Source organism: Ursus arctos, unplaced genomic scaffold (assembly GCF_023065955.2).
Source record: "Ursus arctos isolate Adak ecotype North America unplaced genomic scaffold, UrsArc2.0 scaffold_2, whole genome shotgun sequence".
Taxonomy (NCBI): domain Eukaryota; kingdom Metazoa; phylum Chordata; class Mammalia; order Carnivora; family Ursidae; genus Ursus; species Ursus arctos.
The window spans coordinates 93,840,452-93,866,045 of NW_026622874.1; the positions used below are offsets into that span (position 1 = coordinate 93,840,452).

Here is a 25,594-nt window from a genome sequence, read left to right on the forward strand (position 1 = left end):
AGTGACCTGCTGTGTGACACGGGGAAGTTAAAAGCCAATCCTAAGAGTTCTGATCACAAGGGAAAAGACATTCTTTTTCCTCTTCTTTTTTTGTATCTATAGGAGATGGCGCATGTTAACTAAGCTTCTGGGGCAATCATTTCACAACATATCTAAGTCAAATTATTATGCTGTATACCGTAAACCTATATACCTCTGTCCGTCAATGATATCTCAATAAAACTGGGGTGGAGGGGCACCTGGGGGGCCCAGTCAGTTGAGCATCAAACTGTTTTGGTTTTTTTTTAAGATTTTATTTATTTATTTGGCAGAGAGAGAGATAGCCAGCGAGAGAGGGAACACAAGCAGGGGGAGTGGGAGAGGAAGAAGCAGGCTCATAGTGGAGGAGCCTGATGTGGGGCTCGATCCCAGAACTCCAGGATCACACCCTGAGCCGAAGGCAGACGCTTAACGACTGCGCCACCCAGGCGCCCCTGAGCATCCAACTCTTGATCTCAGCCCAGATCTTGATCTCAGGGTCGTGAGTTCAAGCCCTGCATTGGGCTCCACACTGGGCATGGAGACTACTGTAAAAAAAAAAGAAAAGAAAAAAACACACTTCAGTGGAAAAGAGTACATTTTTGAAATATTGAGTAAGTTGCACAGAACTAAACACACACATACCACACACATGATTACATGTAAAATTGTGGAAATCTGAAAAGCTGAGTGGATTGAATCAGCGTCCATTTCCTAGGTGTGAGACTGTATTGTCGTTTTTACAAGGTATGACCATTGGTGGAACCTGGTTGGAGGATACAGGGACCTCCCTGTATTATTTCTTTTTTTTTTTTTTTTTAAGATTTATTTGTTTATTTTGGAGAGAGAGAGAATTGCAAGCAGACTCCCCGCCGAGCTTGGAGCCCAAACCAGGGTTCAATCCCACAACCCTGAGCTTACTGATTGAGCTTAACTGACTAAGCCCCCCCCCAGGCGCCCCTCCCCACATTATTTCTTATAACTGTATATGCATCTACCATTCTCTCAAGATAAAAAACTTAATTTAAAAAGATTAAGAACAGGGCACCTGACTGGTTCTGACTGAAGAGCATGCGACTCTTGATCTCGGGGTTGTGAGTTCAAGCCCCACATGGGGTGTAGAGATTACTTAAAAATAAAATCTTAAAAAAAAAAAAAGATTAAGAACAGAATCTTTGGGGGAGCTGGAGAAATCGGGTCTAGGCTGAACTTGCAGACCCCCGTCTGACCACGGGCCAGAACTGCCACAAGCCACACAGTCTCATAGAGACCTCACCTTACTAAGTGGTGGGGGTTTCCAAAAATGGCTGCACTGGGGCGCCTGGGTGGCTCTGTCAGGCCTCCAGATGATTCCAGCCCCCAGGCCCTCAAGTCACTCCCGGGATCCAAGTCTCCAGGTGAAGTCCAGCTCGATAGCTTGGAGAAAAGCCTAACCGCACCCACGTGCCCCATCTGCATTCCCCACCTGCAGGTTTGTGAGTCTGTAACAAATTCTTGCTCTACTCTACTAGGGATGGGGGATGTTTGTTACACAGCAGTCACCAGGACAAATCCCGCTGCGTTCCTGCAGCTGTGCCCACACCTGCTGGGCTTCTGAGCCCGAGTCTGAGCCCATCTTACGCTGGTCTGATATGCCTGCACCACAGCCATGAGGGAGGGTCTGGAAGCTTCTACTTTGTGAAGACAGGACTCATAACATGGGAAATCGTCAAAATATACATTAGGGGGCCACCACGGAGAGACGGCCGCTAGGTCTAGCCCAGGAGCTTTGGCTTCATGGGTGGCCTAAGGGCATAGCCAGTAACAGAAGTGACGTCCCCCATCCCCCAGAACTTCTACAAGACTCCAGACCCTGCCATATTGCTCATGTGCTGACTTCGGTCTTCTTTGAAGGCAGCAGCTCTCCAGCTCGAGATTATGTCAGCATCTCCTGGGGGACTTGTTACCCAGAGACCTGAGGGCCCCACCCCTGGGGTTTCTGACCGAGCAGATCCAGGACGGGGCCTGACAGTCTTCATTTCTAACAAGTACCCAGGTGCGGCTGCTCTTGCTCAGATGGAAATTTGAGAAGTGGGTGTGGAAGCTTCGGGCTGGTGGTTTTCAACCCTGGCTGCACGTTGGCAATCACAGGGAAACTGTGGGTTTGGGGGGGGATGCCCGATCCCACTCCAGTTCAATAGAATCAAAAGCACCCCGAGTGAGCATTTCTCAGCCTGTGGAGAGGGACCAGAACCTTCTCTGAAACGGGTGCACATCATAGGTGCTCATCTTCTGGAGAGGAGGTGGGTTCTTAAGCTTAGCAACTCGAGGTAAAGGCCATGCTAGGCCCCAGCCAGGCAGAATGAGAAGTCCTGCCTATCTTTGGGCATCGCTTTCTTGGGGCCAGAGACTCTAGATTTCAGTGGAAAAGGGGTTCCTGGCATCCACATCCCCACACCCCACCCCACCACAGCAGGGCAATGGAGGCCTGGGGGTCTATAAAGAGCAGAGGCCCAGGCTTGTCAAAGCAGGAGAGGGCCTGGGCCTGGAGATTTCTACCTCTGGTGATTCTGACACCGACCACAGCTTACGAACTACTGTTCTAGAAAAGCGCCGTCCAAGAAAATATAATGCAAGCCATATGTCCTTTGGAAGTTTCAAAAAGCAAAAAGAAACAGATGAAATCAGTCTAATAATATATTTTATTTAACCAAATATCTAAAATATTATCATTTCGACATGTAATCAATATAAAAAAATTATTGAGATATTTTGCATTCTTTTTTCGATGCCAAGTCTTTGAAAGCCAGGGTATCCTCTACAGTAATTTCATGTCACCATTTGGATGCTTAACTTTCACCTACAATACTTGATCTGGGTTTTAGATTTCATAGATTTCCATAACCAAGTTGTTTCAAAGTCATGTGATCAACGTGTCCCGGTTTACCCCAGTCCTGGTTTTAAAACTGAAAGCCCCAAGTCCTGAAATCCTCCTCAGTCCCAGAAAAAAGAGGACAGTTAATCACGCTATTCCAAACATACTTGAACATTTTCTTTAATGTTTATTTATTTAAGTCATCTCTACACCCAACGTGGGGCTCCAACTCATGACCCCAAGATCAAGAGTCGCACGCTCTTCCCACTGAGCCAGGCAGGAGCCCCTTGAATGTTTTCTAATAACAGAACCAAGTAGCAGTTTTTAAATTTAAATTAAAATGAAGTGAAATTCAGACTTCAGTGTCTCATGGCACTAGCCACATTTCAACTTCCCAATAGCCATATGTGGTTAATGGCTACCATATTGAAAAGCGTGCATCTAGGAACCAGGAAGTGCCTCCCCTTTTACATATGACCAGCTGTGGAGGATCTGAGCTTGGTTTTCTTTTCTTTTTTTTTTTTTTTTTTAAGATTTTATTTATTTATTTGACAGAGAGAGAGAGACAGCCAGTGAGAGAGGGAACACAAGCAGGCGGAGTGGGAGAGGAAGAAGCAGGCTCATAGTGGAGGAGCCCAATGTGGGGCTCGATCCCATAATGCCGGGATCACGCCCTGAGCCGAAGGCAGACGCTTAACGACTGAGCCACCCAGGCGCCCCTGAGCTTGGTTTTCTTAAGAGAACTGTGGTTTCCTCCTGGCCCTTAAAGGGCATTAGGCAGAAGAGTTACAGGGGAGTAGGGTCACAGAGTGGAACAGCTACCCTGAGAACACAAGGTGGACAGAACGGGCATTAGGACCTCTAGGAGAGGGGAGTTATGATCTGACATGGGATGGTGATGGTCAAGGTGGAGAAAGGGGCTGGATTAGAGATATATGGTATATGAAATCATTAGGACTAGGTGATTGATAAGCTATAGGGTTTGGGGGGGGTGCGTGGGTGGTTCATCAGTTAAGCATTTGACTCTGGATTTCAGCTCAGGTCATGATCTCAGGGTCATGAGATGGACCCCATGTTGGGAGCCCATGCTGGAGTCTGCTTAAGATTCTCTCTCTCTCCCTCTCCCTCTGCCCCTCCTCACCTTAAAAAAAAAAAAAGATATAGGGTTGGGGGAACAGGAAGTGAGAGGTAGCAATCTAGGATGATTCCCCAATCAACTTCCTCCATTCCCCGCCCCCAAGTTGATTTCAGGGTGTTCCAGTTGCCATCTCAAAATGTAGTGGCTTAAAGCAATAATACATATTTTATTATTATCTCTCAGAGTTCTAGAGGCTGGGCTTAGCAGGGTGGTTCTTGCTTGGGGGGAGGGGGTCTCATGCATTGTGTCATACAAAGCCTTCCTCATGCATCTGGTAGTGATGCAGGCTGTCAGCTGGAACCTCAGTGGGGCTGTTGGCTGGAGTACTGTTATGGGCCAAATTGTTTCCCCAAAGTTCGTATGTTGAAGTCTTAACCCCCAGTACGTCAGAATGTGACCATATTAGGAGGCAAGCCCTTGAAAGGGGTGACTAAGTTCAAGTGGGTCATTAGGGCGGGCCCCAATCAATATGGCGGGTGTCCCTCTTAGAAGAGGAGATTAGGATACAGATACACACATAGAGGAAGACCACATGAAGACACAGGGAGAAGATAGACACTGACGAGACAAGGAGAGAAGCCTCAGAAGGAACAGCCCTGCCGACATCCCGATCTCGGACTTTGAGCCTTCAGGTTTGTGCGAGAGTACATTTTTGCTGTGTGAGCCCCACCCCAGTCTGTGGTAGTTTGTTACATGGCCCTAACCAACCAATACCAACACCTACCCATATCTGTGTGGCCCGTGCTTCCACACAGCATGGCAGAATGGTTCCAGCTGAGAGCATCCCATGAGGACCAGGTGCAAACAGTATCACCTACTAGGACCTAGCTTCGGAAATCACAGGACTGCTCAAATTCATGGGGAGGGAACACGGACTCACCTCCTAATGGGTTGATTAGGATGTTGCAAGAAGAACACGGAGGATGGAAGATCTTATTGTCGCCATCTTGGAAAATACAGCATGCCACACCAGGTTGGTAACTCGAGGAAATAGGCCTGGTGTCCTTCACCAAGACAGGGATTCTAGGAGGGGAGAAGGTCAGAGGCGGGTCAGACAGTGAGGTATGGTTCGAACAGGTTGTGTTGGCAGAGCCTGTCAACATAGCTGGAGGTAACCAATCGCTAGGATATTGGATACGTGAATCAGGGCCTTGGGAACATATTCTGATGGGGAACTGTCAATCTGGGGACCATCATCGTATTAGAAGCCAGACACTAAGTCCACCCATAGAGTGAGAGAAGATGAGGGTTGAGTTATCCATTGCTATATAATAAACCACTCCAAATCTTAGTTGCCAAAAATGACTATTTGCTATTTTTCTACAGGTTGGCTGGGTAATTCCTCTTCTGGTTTCACCTGGCTCGCTCAGGAGGCTGCATTCATCTGGACCGTGAGCTGGAAGGTCCAAGAGGGTCTCAGTCTCATGTCAGGTAGTTGAGGCCAGCTGTCGGCAGGAACAGCCGGAACACTCGGGCCCCTCCTACCCTGTGGTCTTGCATCTGGACTTCTCCACAGCGTGGTGGTCTCAGGCAGCATCCTAAGTGGGCGAGTCCCAGTGTATAGGACTTATCAAGCACATTGGCCAAGAAAGGCCTATAGCCAAACCCAAAGTCAACACAGGACGCCTTACCAGGAGGCACGATTCACTGGCAGGCATTCCTGTAAAACTGCACTACGGGAAGGAACAAGTGGGCCTCCATTCATTTTAGGGTTGGGCAGAAAAGAAACCACAGATGGCAGGCTGGAACCAAAGGGGGACCAGCAGGGTATGGCACTAAGGAATCAAGGGAGAGGAGTGAATTCCACTGGGAAAGTGCCATGCCAGCACTTGCGTGACCTCGAGGGTACATGTCTCACCCTAGTCCCAGCCTGAAAACACCCTCTGGATTTGACAGCCCACAGGGCAGTCTCTTTAACACCCCAACACTGATGTCTGTAGTCGTTTCACAAAAATCGAAAGCACCAAATACAGCCGAGTGGAAGCAATTCTGCAAGGCAAAGCCAATACTGTCAAATTTGCAAACGTTACGATGGTCTTGCTTGACCCGTGGAAAACCCACAGGGTTGTCAAATGCTTTCCACTGAGACCACAGTAAGAAACACCTTTGTAGGGAGATCCACCATGTGGGCACACATGAACGTGCAGGCCAAAGTTCAAGTTCCCTGCAACCTGGAAAACATAGTAACCGACCCTTGCAACGTGCAAAGCTCTGTGTCATTTTCTATTCTTGTTTTGTCTTTAATGCTAGTCGGCCCTGCTAAATTGATTTCACCATCCACTCATGGGTCATGGCCTACAGATTAAAAAATACTGACGAGGCCATCCAGTGCGGAAGTCAGAATGAGGCCTGAGTCCTACCTTTAGTCTTGTTTGCTTGGTTTCACCTGTTGGTTGTTTCGTGGCTGTTTTTTTTTTTTTAATAGAATGTGATGCCTTCAAGCAGGCCTCCCTTCCCCTGCTCCACTTATGACTGTCTGATACCCAAATGGTTCACACATCTCTGTTACTTGCCTGGGCCCTGAATGTGTTTCTGTTTGGGCCTTCGAGACCCCTGGACTCTCAAAGAATAGGGTTTGCATTTATGCACTCCATGAATATCAAAGCACCTGTCTCTCACAGGCCAGCCACATCGCAAGCCCTGGGAACACAGCAGAGAACAGACAAAAATCACTGCTTTCTTGGAGCTGAGATTCTACAAGAGGGAGACAGACAAACAAACAAAAAAAGTAAATATATTCTTTATTAGAGGGTGATAAATTCTTGAGTGAAAACAAAGCGGGAAGGGGATCAGCCTGCCCTAAGAGCTACCAGATTGCAGGCTTCACACCCCTTTGAGGGAGCCTCATATGTTCCTACCTAACAGATGCAGGCTCAGAGAGAGAATGTGGGAGGGCATCGCTGGAGGTTCCCCCCCCCCCCAAAAAAAAGAGCCTTCCCGGACTGCCCCAGCAGGTAAACCTGACCCATCCTGTCCCCAGATTACTCTGCCAACGAGGGAGGCACCAGCAACTTGAACCTAGACCATTTCAAACCAGCCAGCCACTAAGGGGAGCCGTTGCAGGCCATGGTCACGGCACACTGGCCCCTGGGGTGGGAAGCCCTTCCGAATATTTCAGACTGTTCGCTAATTCGGCCGTCGCAGGCGCGGTCACCCTCTCTCGCGCGGGCGAAACGGCCACCTCATTAGATCTGCACACATGACCCCTCTCGACCGGACTCCTGGTGACTATGCCTGCCTTATCTCTTGCCTCTCCTCCCTCCCATTTTCCGCTCCAGCAAAGCCAAACACAGCACAGTGGGGGCTTTCACGCTTTTGTGCTTTGGACACGCTGTTCCTTCTGCCTGGAAGGCCTCGGGCCTCCAGCCCCGCGCCCCGCCCCCCTCCCCGGCGAGCTCCCATTCATCCTTCAGAACCCAGCCTGGATGACCCTTCCTCCAGGAGCCACCCCCCCTCCCGCCCCAGATCCCCTCGGCCCCACCTCTGTCCGCAGCACCCATGACTGTTTTGCTTCTCTGCACTCTTAACCACCGATCTTTCCAAATCTGTCCCCTCCCAGACCCGGGCCTCCTCCGGCGCCGGAGCTGTGCCGGCTGCTCGCTTGCACTCCGGAGCGCCCGGTCCCGAGTTCGGAGTGAGAGCTCGCAGCTAGGCCCAAGCCGGCCCCCCGTCGCCCCCCTCCCTGCGGCCCGGCAGGCGCCCGCGTTCCTGCCTTCCGCGGGCGCCCGGCCGGCCCCTCGCGCAGCCGCCCAGCCCCCGACAGCCCCAGCCGGCGGCGCCGGGGCCGCGCGCGACTACAAGTCCCGGCACGCCCCGCAGCGGCCGCGCATGCCCAGCGGGCCGGCGTTTGAGTGGCAAGTTGTTTGTTACAGCGAACACCAGCTGCTCTCCGCGCCGGGCGCCGCGCGCCGCCGCTCCGCCAGCGCTGCCGCCCTCGCCCGCCGCCCGCCCGCCGCCTGCCCGCCGCCCGCGGCCCCTCGCGGCTCGGCGGGCCTCCCCTTTGTCCGCCCCGGGCCGCCCGGCGCCGAGCTCCCGGTCCCCGGGCCGGCCGCCCGCGGCGCTCGGTGCCGGCTGGGCGCTCAGGGGGCGGGGGCCGCGGCTCGCCCCCCGCCGATGAGCCGCCGCGGAGCGCGGGCGGACGATGGAACTCCACATCCTGGAGCACCGGCTGCAAGTTGCCAGCGTCGCCAAGGAGAGCATCCCGCTCTTCACCTACGGCCTGATCAAACTTGCCTTCCTGTCCTCCAAGACCAGGTGAGCGCGCGGGGACGCGGCGCCGGCCGGGGAGAGACAAAGAGGCGCACCCGGGCGGCTGTCCTCGCCGCGGCGGCTCGGAAAACAACTTCGAGCCCCGGGGAGCGCCCCCGCCCCGCCGCCCGCCTTATTTTCGACAAAGCCACCCGCTCTGCCCTCGAACGGGGTCCTTCCACACCGAACCCCCCTCCCGCGATGCACCCCCGCCGCTGTCTTCCCCCCCACCCCCATCTCGGTCCCCTCCCTCCCATCCCCTCCCCGAGATCCGGAGGGCCGAGGAGGCTGCAGTGACGAATCCGTGAATGAATGAACGAACGAATGAATGAATGAAAAACAGGTGTGGGGACGCGACAGTGGAAAAAACAAACTAACACCCCCATCCCCCAATCCCTCGGTTGGGCCGGCCCCCGTCGCCGGGGGAGGGATTCTGCTGAGCGCGGCTACCCAGAGCAGAAAATCATAAAATCATTAGTGGGTGTTTATCTCAAGGTGCCTGCGAGGGTTGCGGACGGCACGGGAGGCTGGGGGAGGGCCCGGGAGGGGCTGCGGGTGAGGGTCGCCGTGCTTCATTCTCCTCCAGGTCCGGGAAGGTTGGGGGGGGGGGTGTTGCCGAACCGTGGAAGGGGGAGGAGCAGGAGTGTTTATGGCTCAGCCTCGAGGCTGGGCTTGGATGCTGCAGGGGGAAAAATAGTTGAAGGCCTTGGGAGGTTGGGGAAGAAACAACAACAACAAAAAAAACCAAGTTGGATTTTCCCACTGCCAGGTCAGGGTCTGACTTTGTGAGCCCCGGTGGATGCTTGGATTGGGGTGTGTTTTTTAAGGAGCCCGAGCCCAGTGGAGTGTGAGCGCGAGCTAGCCGCTGTAACTTAAATCCCTCGTTTGTCCACCATTGTGACTGTTGGAAAGCGATGAAGTTGTTGCTGGTTGGGTTTTTCGGGGTTGGGGCCGAGGTGGTTCTCCCTTGCTGCAAAATGAATGAATACATTACGGGTCAAGGTTAAGGTTGAAATGACGGGCCCCTGAGGCTGCCCCCTTGGGCTCAGAGCTCAGGGAAGCTCTGGGATTGCAGGGAAATTATTCAATCCGAGCCTCTTATCTGCCTGTTAAAGTTCTTGCCTGGAAATCTCACTTTGATGTGTGTGTCTGAGCGGGCAGCTCGGTCCCGCCATTGTTTGCAAGATGGAGCGAGATCTGCTGGTGGTATCTTGTTTACTTTCTTCTCCGGCTGCTCGGTGGGGTATGGAGGGTTGAAATCCTCTCCTTCCCCGAGCTGTGGCTCCTTTGATTGCAAAGGTAATTATTAAACAGGTCATTTGAAAACAAAAGCCAACAGCTCAAATTCTGAACCTTTCCCTCCCCCCGCCCCTCCCGGCCCCCCCTGGCTGTTGACACCCCCCCATCCCGCCTCTACCTGCCCTCTGCCCCCCACCCCCTAGCCTGTCTTGAGCTTCCAAGGCTGGAGGTAAGAGAAGCCAGCCTTGTTTTTCCAACCCTTGGCCCTCAGCCCCAGGCAGCCCCCTGGCTGATTTGTCGGCTACCATTCAAACCAGGATGATGACTCAGGCTGCGGCTGAGCGGGGCCTGGGTGGGTGCTGGGAGGAGGGGGCATTTGGGGGCTTCTTAGAAAGGCAGCAGAGAGCCACTCCCTCTGCCCCTCACCTTTTGTGTCGGGACTGGCCCTCTTCGAGCCTCCAGCCCAGGGTCCGGTTTAGAACACTCACAGATACACATGGGGGGGGTCGGGGGGGGGTGAGCCCCTGCTGACCTGTCTGACCACGGGAAAGCTACCTGTCATTGAGTTCCCCCTTCTCTCTCCCCTGCTGGAGGCCGCTGGTCTGTGGCCCAGGTGTCCGGTCCAAGCTCAAGATGACTCAGAGGTCAAAGGTCACCTTCTTGTCTCCAGGGTCTGGCTCCAGAAGGTGCTGAGCGCATTTGTCAGACAGCTGAAGGCCAGCCTCCCCTGCACTCTGGGCCGGGACACTGGCTGCAGGTTGCGGCCAGCCCCGCACTGCCTGTGTGACTGGCAGGGTCCCTTTCCTTGTCCGGCCCTCACTCCGTCCCCCCGTAATGAAGACCCCCACCCCCCATTCTCACAGAGCTGCTGTGGGTAGCGTGCAGTGATTGTGGACGCTGGCTTTTCAGCAAGGGGTCGTTGGGTGTGGATATGTTCCTGAAGCTATTTTCAATAATCAGTCCTCCAGGGCAAACTTTTGCTCCTTTTTGGTTCTCCCACCAGCACCTGCCCCCCAGTGGTGGCCCATAGCCCTGTCACTTTGCCCACCCCACCCCACCCCCAAGCTAAGTTTAGCTCAAACTAGCTCAGCGGCGGGCGCATACACACACACACACACACACACACACAGACTCGCCAGTGTCGCTGTGCTGCTCCGGTCACAGGTTTTCAGCCGCTTCCTATAGGGTTGTACCCTTAGCGTGGCACTTGAGGCCTGTGGGACCTAGTTGCAGAATTCCCATCTTTCGCCACTCAGGCAGATAACTCTGGTGAACCACGGATTACCTACCCTTCCTTTCACACTTTCATGCTTTTGTACTTCTGATTCTGCCTGGAAACGTGCCCCTTGCCCAGTAAATTGCTGTTCACCCCTCAAGATCTCGTGATATCACCCCTGAACCTTCCTTGAACGCCCCCCTCTTCTCTGCACCCCCAGCGGACTGAATCACTCTTTCCCTCGTTTCCACCTGCGTGGAGCCTTGGGGAAGGACAAGGCGTTGGTAGATACGCCGTCTGTGTGGAGGTGCGGCTGGGTCCAAGAGATGCTAAGACACCCTGCCCCAGAGCCTGATGGGGGAGAAGAAAGACACAATCGCAGTAGAGCGAGGTGAAGTCAGGGAAGGGGGCCAGCTGGGGTAGCAGACAGGTCTGGGGCATTGCCTGAGGGAGCCTGGCAGGCTCCCTGCAGGAGGCAGCCCTGGATCTTAGGGCTTTACAATAGAAATTAGCTAGGTGGGAAAGGGGATCCTGGTCCTAGACCCTGTACATACCACCATACAGCCCTGTGAACTGGGTCTTACACCCCCTTTGCAAAGAAAGAGTCCGAGGCTCAAAGGTGAAGTGACTTGCTCAAGGTCACGCAGTAAGTGGTAGAGGCGGGATTTTTCAATCTGCGTCTTCAGGCTTAAACCCAGAGATCTGCTGTTACAGGTGCAAACGACGCCCGTATTCAGCAATCACGTCCAGCTCTTCTGTGGGCAGCACACGGTTCTAAAGGCTTCGGGGGCACAGAACGGAAGCTGTAGGCTTCCTGTAGCCTTTCCACCCCTGCCTCTGTGGACCTTTTCTCTCCGGGAACGCTCGGCCCGCCTCACCTCCCAGCTCCGTTTTGTACTTCCTCACCGCCCGGCTCAGATGCTCCCTCCCCAGAACCTTTCATCTCAGCGCTGCTCAGCTGTCCATCACAGCATATTGTTGGCCTCTTGTTGTCCCACCAAGGTGGGAAACCTTATCCCCAGGAAGCTTTTTGAGCGTGGTGTTACCCACTGCTTACCCCCCAGCCCCAGCCAGGACCAGAGAGAAGCGACCTAACCGTTGATTTCACCGTCTCTCACAAAGAGGTAAAGATGCAGGGTTTGGAGAAGAAAGGTGGCTTGCTCAAGGTCACCCAGCTGGGAAGAGACAGAATTGGGATTTGAACCAGGTCCTTTCTCCGCCGTGCTTAGCACACTGCTTTGTAGGCACTTAGTAACTGCCTGTTTGATGGGTGTCCGACTCGTGTGTGGAGTGACCCAGATTTCAGCCGGAGTCTCTTCTAAGCACCCTGGGGGCTGGAGGAGGCACGGCAGGCAGAAGGGCCCCGGCCCGGGTTCAGGGCAGCATCTGGGTGTGGCTGGACCCGCTGAGTGCACAGATTCTGGGCACAGAGCCGGAGGGCGAGACCCTGGGTGAACAAAATCAAGGCCATCCACAGAACCTCTCCTCTGCCTGGCTGAGGGCCCACTGCAGCCCACCCCACCTCTGCCGCTCCAGCCCCACCTCTCCCGGCTCCCAGCCACACAGCCTGTTTCTCCTGCGTGCACACGCGTGTACACACACACACACACACACACACATACACACACTGGTGTCTCCAACCTCAGGCCTTTGTTCTGTCTGCCTGGAATGTTACCCTTTGCCCTACTCCCTTTATCTGCCTGCCATTCTTTTGGATTCCATTCACCTCCTCCAGGAAGTCTTCCCTGAGTGCACAGGCCGAGCTTAGACCCTTCCTCTGGTATGATGGGCTTAATCTCAAGGAGATGCAGATATGACCAAGCACAGGATATCAGCAGGATGCTTTGGGGTGCGAATCACAAAAAGTCTTCACTTAGCTGGCCTAAGTTTGATCCGTTGGTGTGATAAGAGGTTGTGCATCTGGTGCTAAGTTGATAGGTGTGTGTGATAAGAGGCTGTGAGTCGGGTGGTAACTTAGAGGCTTGATGATGTCCTCAAGGACCCAGGTCTTCCTGTCTGTATTTGGCCATCCTTGCCATGGCAGTGTGGCTCGCTCCGGAATGGCCCGGGCGCCCGTAAGCTTTATTGGCAGTTAGGAGGAAACCCAACCTTGGGAAAGGCTCCCTGCCTCCAGAGTGTCTCAGAAACCTCTCCAGGAACACACCCCACTCCTGCACAGACGACTTCATCTCATTGAGCAGAACTGGGTCACATGAACGGGCCTGCACCAATCACCAGCACAGGGAATGAGACCATCACCGACCAATCAGGACCTACCGCTGCTGGAGGGGCCTGCTGCCTGGGGGCTCTGGGGGGGCCAGGGGAAGGCAGAAGCTCCTTCCGCTCTCTGTGGGACTCAGATTTGCTCTCTGCGGCCCTCCAAGGCAAAACCGGGGTCTACTAATAAGTAGATAGTAAAAACGATGCCAACTCCAAGTCAGAGTTGGAATATTCCCATTTTACAGATAAGGAAAGCCAGGAACTTGAGTGCCTCAGGACATACAGAAGTGGCAGAGCTGGGATTTGAACCCAGTAAGTAAGGCGGTAAGACCTGTCCCAATGGGGCGGCTGGGTGGCTCAGTCGGTTAAGCGTCTGCCTTCAGCTCAGGTCATGATCTCAGGGTCCTGGGATTGAGCCCCGCATCAGGCTCCCAGCTCAGTGGGGAGCCTGCTTCTCCCTCTCCCTCTGCCTCTCCCCTGCTTGTGCTCTCTCTGTCTCTGTCTCCCAAATGAATAAATAAAAGCTTTAAAAAAAACCCAAAAACCTGTCCCAGTGACCACTCAGACAGGCCTAGGAGCCCACCAGCTTGGTTGCCCCATCCCCAGGGGCCACTTAGCAGAGCTGTTGCTGAGAGACCATCACCATAAAGGGGGGACAGGAGCAAGGTCATTATCCCGGAGTGCATTCAGGTGGCAGGAAGCTGCAACACGTTTTTTTTGGTTTGGTTTGGTTTTCTGGGGGGGGGGGGGGTTGCCAGTAAAGTGCTCTTCTTTTAAATTCCACCCTAGAAAGAAAGTTCATCTCATTTGATTGGCCAAGAAAGCACCTCGGCGAGTAAGCACGGGCCCGCAGAGAGCCGCGCTGCCCCCCTGGGCCAGATCCGCAGCCGGCTGGTCTCTGGGGCATCTTGGCCCGCAGGCGTTCATGCGTGTTGCCGCCTCGGGAAATCTTGCCAGCAAGCCCTAGCGACTTCAGAGCCGTTTACAGGAGAAAAGCTCAAAATCGCGGACTGTCCATCCAAAGCCCTCATAGGTTTCCTGAGTGCACTGGGCTGAGGCCACCGCTTGATCGCCGTTTAGGGAAAGACAGGCCGGCCGCGGTGCTAGGGCCTGGGACCTGGCCCCTCCGGCGGAATCCCAGCGCTGCGGCTTCCTGGACGTGCGACCTGGGGCCAGTTGCTTGACTTAGCGGGGCTGTCACTTTCTTACTTCTCAAACAGGGATAATGATCATGGCTTCTGCCTGGCCTCTTGTGAGGACTTCATGAGACATGCCCAGCAGTTCCAGTAATCTCCAGTTGGCGTTCGCTGGTTAAGCTGGCCGGAGCGAGGGCCGAGTTTGAAAAGCCCAGGGTTGGGAGGCTTTTTACAGCTCTGCGCTGCATACACTCTGATTCTAGCAAGGGGAGATTCTTTCGCTGCCCTCCAGGAACCTCCATGGGGACACAGGTTACTTAAGGCCTCTGCAAGAGGCAACCCAAATGCTCTGGGACACCAGAGCTGCAAGCAAGTAAGGCTTCCCAGAGGAGGTGGTCCTATTTGAGCTGAGTCTGGGAGGAATGGGGAGACGTCAGGAGGCAGAGGTGCGGGAGTGGGTGGGCACAGATGGGGCAGGGGAGGGTGTGGGTGGAGAGCACCAGGGTGAGCCCCAGAGCCATCACACACCCACCCGGGGCGGCCGTGGCCACTGCCTCTGCCACAGCCAGTCCCCCTCATCTCTTCCCTGAATTCGCCAAACAGCTTCCCCATCAGGCCTTCTGCCTCCAGGGCAGTGCAAGTGGTGAGCACAGAGCGCTCCAGGCACGGAACACAGCACGAGCAAAGGCCCGGAGACAGGCAGGACAGGTGCGCGCAGGTCGCAGGCCATGACTTGGGGCCGGTGTGACCACAGCTTGGGCTTGGTGCACATTGGTGTTTTGTCTGTGTGAAACCCTGCAGCGTGCACCTGCTGGGTGCGGGGCCCAGCGGGAAACACACATGGGGAGCTTCTGTCCAGTGGGAGGAAAGGTGCGTTCTCCGCCAAAGACAGAGGGCGAGGGGCCCAAAGACCCAGAGGACAGCAGGTCACAGCCTCCGCTCGCCCCACTGGAGTTTGGTGCCGGGGCGAATGGCACGGTTCACTCTGCTTTGCTCAAAACCCTTCTCAGACTGCCCCCTGCTTCTCACGTGGCACTGTGAGTATTCCTTCATCTGATTTCTTCTCTCCTCCCTGGTTCTGTCCCATCTCCACACCACACGTGCCCGATCTTAGAAGCGAGAGTGGTTAACTATCCCCAATCCTTTGACACCCTTCCCTCCAAATCTAGGGCTCCCCCACCTTTAAGTGGGGTCTGGATTAGTGACTCTTCCAACGAGCGGAAGGCGGCACAGGTGATGTTGTAGAGCTCTGAGCCTAGGGCAGAGTGGATGGCTTCTGCTTGGCTGTCTCTCTGTCTCTGTCTCGCTGTCTCCCTCGGATCTCTTGGTCCATGGGGGCAGCTGCCGTGTGCAGAGGGATCGAGGCCTCCCACCGACAGCCAGCCTGTGCGCAGGCCACCTAGAAAACAGAGCCTGCCACCCCAGGCAAGCCTTCCAGTGACCTCAGCCTTAGCCAGCACCTTGACTGTGACCTCGTAGGAGAGCCTCAGCCACAAGTGCCCAGTGGAGCCGCGCCCAACTTCCTCCCCCACAGGAACCGTGGGAGAGGGAGACAAGTTTGTCGTGCTATCGAGCCACTGAGTTTTGGGGTGGTTTGTTATGCAATAGGTAACTAATATGATGACTGTCATTTATCATCCGCATGGGGACACTTTCGAGAACAACAGGGAGCACTAAAAATAATTACCCTGGACAACAAGGCAAACCAGAATGTGTGCTCACCACTGCATTAGTCTGGCCTGACAGCCCTCACAGGTGTTCAGACCTACCACAGATGACTCTTGGAGTTGGCTCCAGCAGCACCTCCTCCAGGAAGCCCCCCTGGGGCTGGGTCTCCTGGGATCACTCGTGCCTTGGGGTATAGGCTAGGAGGACTGGTCCCCTCTGTCCTCACTCCATGTGTGTGTCCAGGCCCTAGGACCCATGCTCCGTGATACGGATTTGTCTCCCGTGGGACCAGAGAGGCAGTTGGAAAGGACCAACCTGGTCTTTCCAGAGCCTGCACGCGGCTGACGAGTTGTTTCTTCTAATGAGCTCGGGTACAAGGAACCAGCCCCACCAGTGCCTGGAGCCGTCGGATGCTGGTTGTCCAGCAACCAGACAGGCCCCCCGAGATGTCCAGCAGCTGACAGTGCACTGGTGTGTCAGGAGTGTGTTTGCTGGGAGTGTGTTTGCTGGGAGTGTGTTCAATTAAACCATCCAGGGGAAACGTGCCTCTTGATGCCTGACCCTCATCCTCGCCTTAAATAGACTCTACTAGAGGTACTCCGACCTCTGAGATCTGTGCTTCAAACCCTGGGGTCTTACTGTCCACCCATGTGTATGGCCGTGGTATTCACAATAGCCCAAAGTTGAAAACACCTTTCGTGTCCATCCAACGGGCCAAACGTGGAATATCACTCAGCCTTCAAAAGAAAGTCGATTCTGACCCCTGCTACAACGCGGATGAACCTTGAGGACATTAACACCAAGTAGAGGAAGCCAGTCACAAGAGGACAAATACTTTCTGATCCCACTCACATGGGGAACTTCGAGTAGGCAGATTTGTAGACACAGAGAATAGATTGGGGGTTGCCAGGGAGAAGGGGGACTGAGTGGGGACATTGTTGTTTGGTGGGTACTGAGTGTCTGTTTTGCAAAATGGGAAGAGTCCTGGAGATGAGCTGCATGACGTGTGATATACTTAACACTACTGAACTGTACCCTTAGAAGTGGTTAAGATGGGGGGCGCCTGGGTGGCCCAGTTGGTTAAGTGTCTGCTTTTGGCTCAGGTCATGATCTCCGGGTCCTGGGATCAAGCCCTATGCTGGGCTCCTTGCTCAGTGCGGAGTCTGCTTCTCCCTCTCCCTCTCCCCCTTCCCCCCCCCATTTGTGCTCTCACTCATTCTCCTTCTCTCTCAAATAAATAAAATATTTTTTTAAAAAAAGTGGTTATGATGGTAAATTTTATATTATGTATGTTCTACAAAAAATTTTTTTAAAAAAAGGCCCTAGAAACTCAGAGGGCATGTGGAAACCAAAGGGCAATGTGGCGGCTGGAAGGCGGTGAGCTGGGGCAGCGTGTGGCAGATTCAGGCCAAGGGAAAGAGCTGGCACCTAGCAAGACAACTGCTCCAAGCATGTTCCGTATTAGCTCACTTGGTCCTCACTACAGCCCATGTGTGCACAGTGACTGGCCCCATTTCACAGAGAGAACACTGAGGCACCACACAGTTCACTTCCTTGTCCAGGATCCCAAAAACCAGTAAGAGAAGAGTAAGGTTTTTTATAACAGCTTTGTTGAGATATAATTCACATACTATCCAGTTGGCCCTCTCCAAGTTTACACCTCAGAGGCGTCTGGTATATTCACAGAGTTGTGCAACCATCACCCCTGTCTAATTCCAGAACATTCTCATCACCCTCAAGAAATCATACCCACTAAGCAGTCACTCTGGGCCCCTGGCAACACCAGTCTGCCTTCTGTCTCTAAGGATTTGCCTCTTCTGGACATTTCATTTCAAGGCAGGCAGACCATATGGTTCTTTGTGTGACTGGCCTCTCTCACTTAGCGTCATGTTTGCAAGGTTCCTTCAAGTCGTGGCATGTGTCAGGACGGCATTCCTTTTTACGACTGAATAATACTCCATTGTGTGGCCGGCCTACCTTTTGTTCATTCATCCACGGATGGTCAGTCGGATCCCTTCCATGTTTGGCTGTCATGAGTAACGCTGTGGGGGACATCTGCGCGCGAGCGTTGGAGTGGACGTATGTTTTCATTTCTCCTGGGTGCGTGCACACTGAGGAGTAGTGAGCACATGGGATCACAAGATAGCCCTGTGTGTAACATCCCCGTGGCCCCATGTAACCTGGCGTTCCACATACCTGCGGGGGAGGGATTTGAGCCCCAGTGCTGCGGGCTGGGCCACCTCAGAGTCTCACACGACCACTTTAGCTTAGAGTGGGGAGGAGCCTGGAGGCCCTTCCAGGGCGACCACAGTCTCAGGGACCCCCTGTTGCTTCGTGGGCAAACAGGATTATGGGGAAATGATGGTCTCCATAAGCACCTAGCCTGGGGCAGGCCCTTCCCACAGTCCTCCTGGTCCCAAGCTTGCGGAATTTGGTGCCACGGACGCAGACATGCCTGTGAGTGGAGGCGAGGACCGCGAGGGTTCTGGTGTCTCCTGGGGCCCCCAGAGACTGCTCCCGTGGACCTGCTGACTGTCAGGGGTCTTAAAGAGGTGGGTGCCGGAGTGGTGGGCTTCTGGAGGGGACGTCGGTGCTGAGGCATCCACACCCAGAGGCCCTGGTGAGGGGTCCATGGAGGAGGGCGGGCTCCCATGATGACTTGACCTGAGCCGGGGGTGGGGGGTGGCTGCCCGGAGAGGAGCAGGGAGGGAGGGAGGGAGGGCGACAGGGAGGAGGCCACTGACAGGCCAGCCGTCCCTCTCTGCACGAGCCGGCTGTGTCCTGGGCTCTCGCTAGGTGCTTATTTTCAAGGTAGGGTTAATCTTCCCTCCCAGGCTGGCTCTCCCCTGAAACCAGGCCGGGCCTCCTGGACGCTCCCCTGGACTTTCCCCTCCGCTCTCAGGGCCTCTGCCTTCCTCCGCCAGGCCGGCCTTCCTTTTGATCCCCTCCCTACCCTACGGTTGACTCCCTTTCTTGAGCAGGAAAGACAGTGGGTGGAAATCTGTTCTCAAAGTTCAGGCTTTTTTCCTTCAGAGCTCAAAAGTCACCGGTGCAGTGACCGATAATGGCAAACTTACAGCAGACAAAGCTTAACAGCAGAGATCTTTCTGGAAAGCCTACTGTGCACCAGGCTGCCGTGGGGCTTCCCACCATTTCCCGTCCCCCGTGGCTCTGTGGGAAGGAGGGGGTGCCCACCCAGCTGATGGAAGACCAGGCCTCAGTGACTCGCCCCAGGTCACACAGCAGACCTGGAGTAGACGGGTTCATGCTTGCTTCCCTGCTCCCAGCCCTTCTCTGCCCGGGCCCCACTCTACTCCTTCCCACCGTTAACTCCAGATGGAAGATCTTATGCTGATGGCCACGGTCAGTCCAAGCCCACCACCTACCCGCTGTGCGACCATGGGCAAGTCTTTAGCAGCCTCAAGCAGGACTCAGTGTCCTCATCTTTAAAATGGGCAGCATGGTATCAGCCTCTCTGGGTTGTGGTGAGGATCACAGGGAGGTTTCATGCCGAGGACTTAGGTGCCCCTAAGTCACGAGGCAAGCTGGCCATTCAAAGGAACTCGGCGGATGTTTAGTGAGGACCGAAATGCCCTGGGCTGGACTGCCAGTGTCAGCGGTGGGTGGTTTCACAGAAATCTGATCCCTTCCTGCAAGTGTGTCACCTGCTCTGGGGCTGAGTGTGCCCCCGAGGCTCTGACCTCCACACTGAGCCTCCCGAAGCCTCCTCCCTGCCTCCTTGCCGCCTGTCCCCCTGCAGCGCCCTGTTCTCCAACCAGGACAACTCTAGTCTGCCCTCTGTGTTCCTGCCACCCGGGTCCCCTGTCCCCCAGCCCGGCCCTGGGGTCCTCGTCTGGAAGACAGCCGTGTTCTATGTGGCCTAGAAGGTTCAGCCCAGGTGAGGGTGGGGGTGGGGAATTCAGAAGGCTCTTTGGACTCCACCTCCCTTAACCGCCTTAGGGGTGAAACTGGGCCAGGACACTCGGGGACAGGAGATGCCCCCGGCCCTCCTACCAGGAGCTGGGACCTATCTCTGATTCTTGTCTCCCCTTCCCACGGCTTGGCCCCAGGCAGGTGCAGCTCAGGGGAGGGGAGGGGGCCTCCCTGGTGCACTGCCTGGGGGAACTCACTTGCAGCCCCCCCCACCCAGGCTGGACCCCCCCCTGAGCTGAGCGATCCTTTGGGGACGGGTTGCCCACGCAGAGTGTTGCCATGGGGAGCGAGGGGGCCAGAGGGCTTGCAAGGGTCACCTGTAAATGACAGGGTGCCGCGTCAGCTCCCGGAGCCAGGCTCCGAGGCCCCAGTGGGTGGCCCAGAAGTCGGGAGTTACCCGCACGCTTGAAGGCAGCGAAACCACGTTTCTTTTTTTATCTGTTCTTTTCTAAATACTCTTCAGAGTAGAGCTATTCAGAGTGATTCCCCCCCCCTCAGCTTCCCTCTGGCCATTTCCCTCCCCCAGCTCTTCCATCCAAATTAGCCTCGTTTAACTGCCTGGAGTCTGTTTCCGCCAAACAACAGAGAAGGCGCTGGCACCCACGTCCCGGGGCTCTGCGTGGGGTTGGTGGACATCCCACGGATCAAGGGCCCCGGTGGTGCCTGGTCCAGAGTCTGGCACAGCCGTGGTCGTGGGGCCTGGAGATGGTGGCACTTGTCAGATCCCACAGCGTCCACCTGTGCTGTGGGCCTGCTTTGCACACCAGTCGTGCCACTCGAATGTCCTGGAAAAGTCAAGTCACTGGAAAAGTGCCCTGTGTTCACGCCCCAAGGACCACGTGTCCCCAAAAGCCAGGACCCCGGCCTCCTCCCGCAAAGGAAGGTTCTTGAGTCATTCATCGTTCTTGCTGTCTGTCCCGTGAGACAGGTTTCTTCCACAGCCTCGTCCTTTGTCCCTCGAAGGGCAGGGACAGAGGGAGGGCCCCATGGGAGCAGTTCAGGAGAGCGTGTGGTTGGGGAGGCCTGTTCTCCAGCTTCCCGAGGGCTTGTCTGTCACCCTGAGGGGGCGTCAGGCCCCTTGGACGGTGGTGGGGAAGAGGCTGCCCAGTGGAGAAGGTTCTTTCTTTCTGTCCGTGATTTCCTTACACCTGGCGTGGACCCTTGGCCGTGGGGCTTCCTAGGCTCCCTCCTCCTTCACCAGTTCACAAGTGGGTCTTGATGGCAAGCCTGTGGTGAGTGCTGGTACCATGGGGTCTCGGACTCCATCGCTGGACGGTGGACAGCCAGATGGGGGAGACAGCTCTGCAACCCCTTAATCACACCGTCATCTGGAGAGAGGAAAGTCCTCAAGGCACAGAGGACGAGGTCCTGTGAGGCTGGGCAGGTCAGGGAGGGCTCCGAGCCAGGCTTGAAGCATTAAGTTGGGAAGGGACTTCCAAGAAGGAGGAACAGCATGTGCGGAGAGCACAGAGGCCTGGGCCGTGTGGGACAGCATGGGGGCTGGACAGCATGGGGGCTGTAGAGAGTGGCCCAGGGTGAGGGTAGAAGGAAGGAGCTGAAGGGCTCTGTCCAGCCTCCTTGGTTGGGATCCAGTCATTGCCCTAATCCCAGGGCCAAAGAAGGCTCCCAGGGGAGGGGAGGGCAGACCAGGAAGAGGACAGCTGGGGGAAGGGCCCAAAAAGAAGTGAGAGAAAATACAGTATGGAAAGCGTAGGCTAGCAAAATCCCCCTTCTGGCTATCTACCCAAAAGAATTGAAAGCAGGATCTTGAAGAACTCTTTGAACACCCGTGTTCACAGCAGTACTGTTCACAGTAGCTAAAACAGGGGCGCAACCCACATGAGCATAGCTCGGTGAATGGATAAGCAAAATGTGGTCTGTGCGCACAACGGAATATTATACAGCCTTAAAAAGGAAGGGCGTTCTGACACCTGCTCCAGCCGATGAACCTTGAGGACATTGTGCTCCGTGGAATATGCCAGTCACAGAAGGACAAAAACCGTATGATTCCGCCCCCAAGAGGTGCTTAGAAGTCATCGGATTTATAGAGAAAGAAGGCAAGGTGATGGGTGCCAGGGGCTGGGGGCGGGGGAACGGGGAGTCCCTGTTTAATGGGTAAGAGTTGGAGTTTCACAAAATGGAAAGAGTCGTTGGGGTGGATAGCGGTGACGGCCACATAATAATTGAGTGTATTTATGCCCGTGGAGCTTAAAGATGGTTAATATGGCAGATTTTGTGTTATGGGCATTTTTTTTTTTAAAGATTTTGTTTATTTATTCGACAGAGATAGAGACAGCCAGTGAGAGAGGGAACACAGCAGGGGAGTGGGAGAGGAAGAAGCAGGCTCATAGCGGAGGAGCCTGATATGGGGCTCGATCCCATAACGCCGGGATCACGCCCTGAGCCGAAGGCAGACGCTTAACCGCTGTGCCACCCAGGCGCCCCTGTTATGGGCATTTTAACACAATAATACATACAAGGTTTTAATACAAAAATGAATATGGAAGGACAACAGGAACCCATCTAGGCTAGGGAGGAAGAGAAGAAAGCCGAGGGGTGGTGTGGCTGGGGGGAGAGGACTGTCCTGGGGTCTGGACAGATGTGGGTTTGAATCCCCACAGCTCCAGCTGTGTCTCTCTGTGCGGGGTATAGTAACAAATACCCCAGACCAAGAGGCCTACAGAACAGACCGTGATTTCTCATGGAGCTGGGGTCTGGAAGTCCAGGGTCAACTCACCCACCAATACAGATCCATAACCCTCGGGTGCTCCCCAGCAGGTCTGGGGCTCTGGGAGGTGCTCATTGCCCCCCTGATAGGCTGTGGTTTGTGGCCTCTCCTGCTGGGCCTGGTGCTCTGGTCTCTATGCAGGGGCTGGGCGTCAGCTAGGCCCCAGGAAGGCTTGTGTGAGCTCCTTATCCTCACATGCCGTCTGCAGATCTCAGATTGCTGGTTTCCACACCCCTGCACGGCCCAGGCTGCCCAGGGAGTGACCCAGAAGCTTCTCCTGGGACCCCTGAAGGGAGAGAAAACAAAAGGTACCAGGCTGAGCTTTGGATGACCGGTCACCTGCCCTGTTAGACGAGTCTGAGTCCCCCTGACCAGAGAGGGTTACAGAGCTGGGAGAGGCAGGGAGCCCCTGCCACTCTCCTGGCATTGGTTATGGCTGGGATGGCCCTGGACTCCAGGCAGGAAGTGACCGTCAGCGTCACAGTGCAGGTGGACGGCCGGCTCCTGACGCCACGCCGCTAAACCACGGCACCCTCCTTCCTGCACCTTCTCAGCACACCCCACTCTTACTGCCTGCCTTTGCAGTTCACCCGAGTCCCACCTCCTCCCACAGGAAGGCCTCCTGACCTCACTGTTTTCTTTTCTCGCTCTCGATTTGGGGGTGGTTAATAAATTCACTATTTATTAGGAATTCCAAAGATACAGCGAAAGCTCCCTCCCACCCCTGTACCTGCCCCCACAGACACCGACATTTGTGGGGATTCTTGGGGAGATAAATGTGTACATAAACTTGCAAATCTATTATTTCCCCCCTTATTTTTTTTTAAGCATAAATTGGTATTAAACCATGCTCACTGCTTCCCGTTCCATACTGGTTTTTAACTGACACTCGTCTTAGCAGAGATTCCTGTCCTTCTGAACTGTGGCACCGTGAGCCCCGGGACAGGTGACTGTCATTTCTGTGACCTGTCACCCGCTGGTGGACATTTGTTCCCGGTCCTCTTTTGTTGTCGTTGCTGTTCTCGTGGACAGTTAATGCTGTAACAAACCACTGGGGGCAGAGACCTCCCTTCGCATGCTTGGGGCTACGTTTGCAGGCAGAGGTCTGGAAGCCAGACCCCGGGTCAGAGCCTCCGTGTGTTGGCGAGGTCCTCACGTGGTCCCTCCAGAGAGCGGTTCTAAGTTTACACCGCCAGCTCAGGGTCCCGGGCCTGCTTCTCGCTGCCTCACTGCCCATCGTGGCATCACACGGCCTGACGGGTGAAAGGCCCCCCTTTCCGTCACCTTCCGTTCTGGGGGCACCTGAGTGCCTTTGCACGTGCGTGGGGGCCCCCAGGTGCTTGGCCCCCCTCTTGTCGGGGATTCTTCGTCACTGTCCGTCTTCCCTTTCCAGCTAGCTTGCAGGACCCCCGTGGGCCGCAGAATCTGGAGAGTGTCCCCCCTGCCCCAACCTCCCGCCACAGAAATCCAGCCTGAAGTCCGCCAGCATAGTGAAAGCCCGACTTTATTGGCTCCCGTGGGGGGGTATTTGCTCATCTCTATGGCCAGCTCTCCCTCCGCCCCCCGACGTGCCGGTGAGGGTACCAGACCCTGACCTCTCTCTCCTCCACGACTGTTGAAAGCCGTCCCAGGTACCAGGACCCCAGCCGTCCCACCCTCTTGCGACACGTAGCTGAGGGCAAGGCTCCGGGCTCTGGGACCAGCTGGGCCCCGAGCAGCACCCTCCCCGGGGCCGGCGTGGGGTTTACAGATGTCCCCAGAGGTAACGGGTGCCAGCCCCCGTGGAAACGCCTTCCCACCCCGGGGCAGTGACTGGGCAGCTACTGGCCCCTTTCAGCCTCAGGGGGCTCACTGCTGCCCAAGATGATTAGCCCTGGGGTCACCCCCCTCCTGTGTGGGCAGAGAGGACGTTGGTGCCACGGAGGGCCCAGCCTCTGGGGCCCAGAGGGTCTACTGACCCCCCCCACATACACCACTTACTGGTCACACGTGGCACATTCTGTCCCCTTACCAGCTCACAGTCTTTCAGAGGGCGTTGACCTCTCTGAGCCTCGGCTTCTTCATCTGCAAGTTGGGACGATACTGCTGGCCCGGCCGGGGTGCCACTTTTATGCCGAGTTATATACTTTCTCACCTTTTTCCTATCCCTACCGTTTCCCTCCCTCGGTCTGTCTTGGTGACTTGGGCAAATTGAACATGGCCCCAGGGATGTTGGCCATAGCCAAGGGAGAAGTTCAGTAAATGTGGAGTATTTGGCCCAAAGCCCATGGAAAGCCCTCGGGGCCTGGACCTCCTCACTGCGGGGCAGGGCCTGTCGGCCTCTGGCGTGTCACCAGGCGGCTCAGGGCAGCTTGGGGAGGTGATGACAGGCGTAAACCAAGCACAACCAAATGCGGCATCCTTGGGGAGGCTGGGTTGTGAGGGGGTGAACTGGCCCTGGGGGCATCTGTGTTTTTAGGCCCCAGTCTTGATTTGTTAGCCACAGTGCAGTGAGGCAGCTCGGGTGGGAGTTTTGGAGGTGTGTTCCGGCTGGAGCTTGAACCCCTGGCTGGGTGCCTGAACATTCTAGAAAGCTCAGGGGCTGGTAACCCCAGTCCAGGTAGTAAGCAAAGCCCTGTTCTGACTGGGCCCACGCGGCTGGGGCAGCCAGGGGAGATCAGCCTGACAGGCTGTCTACAGTGGAGCGGGGAGGGGCAGAGCTACGGGCTGGGGACAGAGTGGTCACGTGCAGCCCTCTCCTGTCCCCTCCCTAAGGCCTCCCCCCACCCCTGGTCATTTGGGTAAGTGCGACCTTCCTGATGGAGAAGGATAGCTCAATGAATCCCTGGTTCTTGGCTGCTCTGGGCTGGACGATCGTCGGTTCAAATTTTATTTCATGGATTTGGGCCTGAATCCCGGAAAGGACAGGCCGTGGTGCACGGTGGTCACACTGGTCCCCCCAGGGAGCCGTTCCACACCGTTTTTTAGAGGCTTTTCCTCCTTTCAGCCCTTTACCCTTCATCACAGGGCTTCCGTCCACTTCCTTCGCCAGCGTCTCTTCTCGGTAACCCACGAGGCTTTCGTGGGTGCCATGGGCCAAATGCTTGTCTCCCCCCCCCCCAAACTCATGTGCTGAAGCCCTAACCCCAAATGGGGACTGTATTTGGAGGGAATTAAGGTCAAATGAGGTCAGGAGGGTGGGGCCCAACCCAATAGG

The 25,594-nt window shown here is 55.3% G+C and overlaps 1 protein-coding gene and 1 long non-coding RNA gene across 3 annotated transcripts in view; one reads left to right on the top strand and one right to left on the bottom strand.

Moving 5' to 3' along the window:
* Positions 1 to 271: 271 nt before the first annotated feature.
* LOC113267766 (uncharacterized) lies at positions 272 to 7,741 on the bottom strand. 2 transcript variants are annotated; one of them, XR_007191254.2, is made up of 4 exons: positions 7,492 to 7,741; positions 6,619 to 6,704; positions 4,891 to 5,033; positions 272 to 566 (listed from the first exon to the last, which is right to left on the bottom strand). It is a non-coding gene; the product is annotated as an uncharacterized LOC113267766 (long non-coding RNA). The 2 variants fall into 2 exon arrangements; XR_008960384.1 differs by lacking the exons at positions 6,619 to 6,704; positions 7,492 to 7,741 and adding an exon at positions 5,368 to 5,545.
* A 332-nt stretch (positions 7,742 to 8,073) lies between these two features.
* Positions 8,074 to 25,594, top strand: part of CASTOR2 (cytosolic arginine sensor for mTORC1 subunit 2) — a 54,073-nt gene continuing 36,552 nt past the window's right edge. Inside the window, exon 1 of the mRNA XM_026515944.4 lies at positions 8,074 to 8,264. Coding sequence (XP_026371729.1) covers positions 8,152 to 8,264 — 113 coding nt within the window. The 5' untranslated portion in view covers positions 8,074 to 8,151. The remainder of the gene's footprint in view (positions 8,265 to 25,594) is intronic.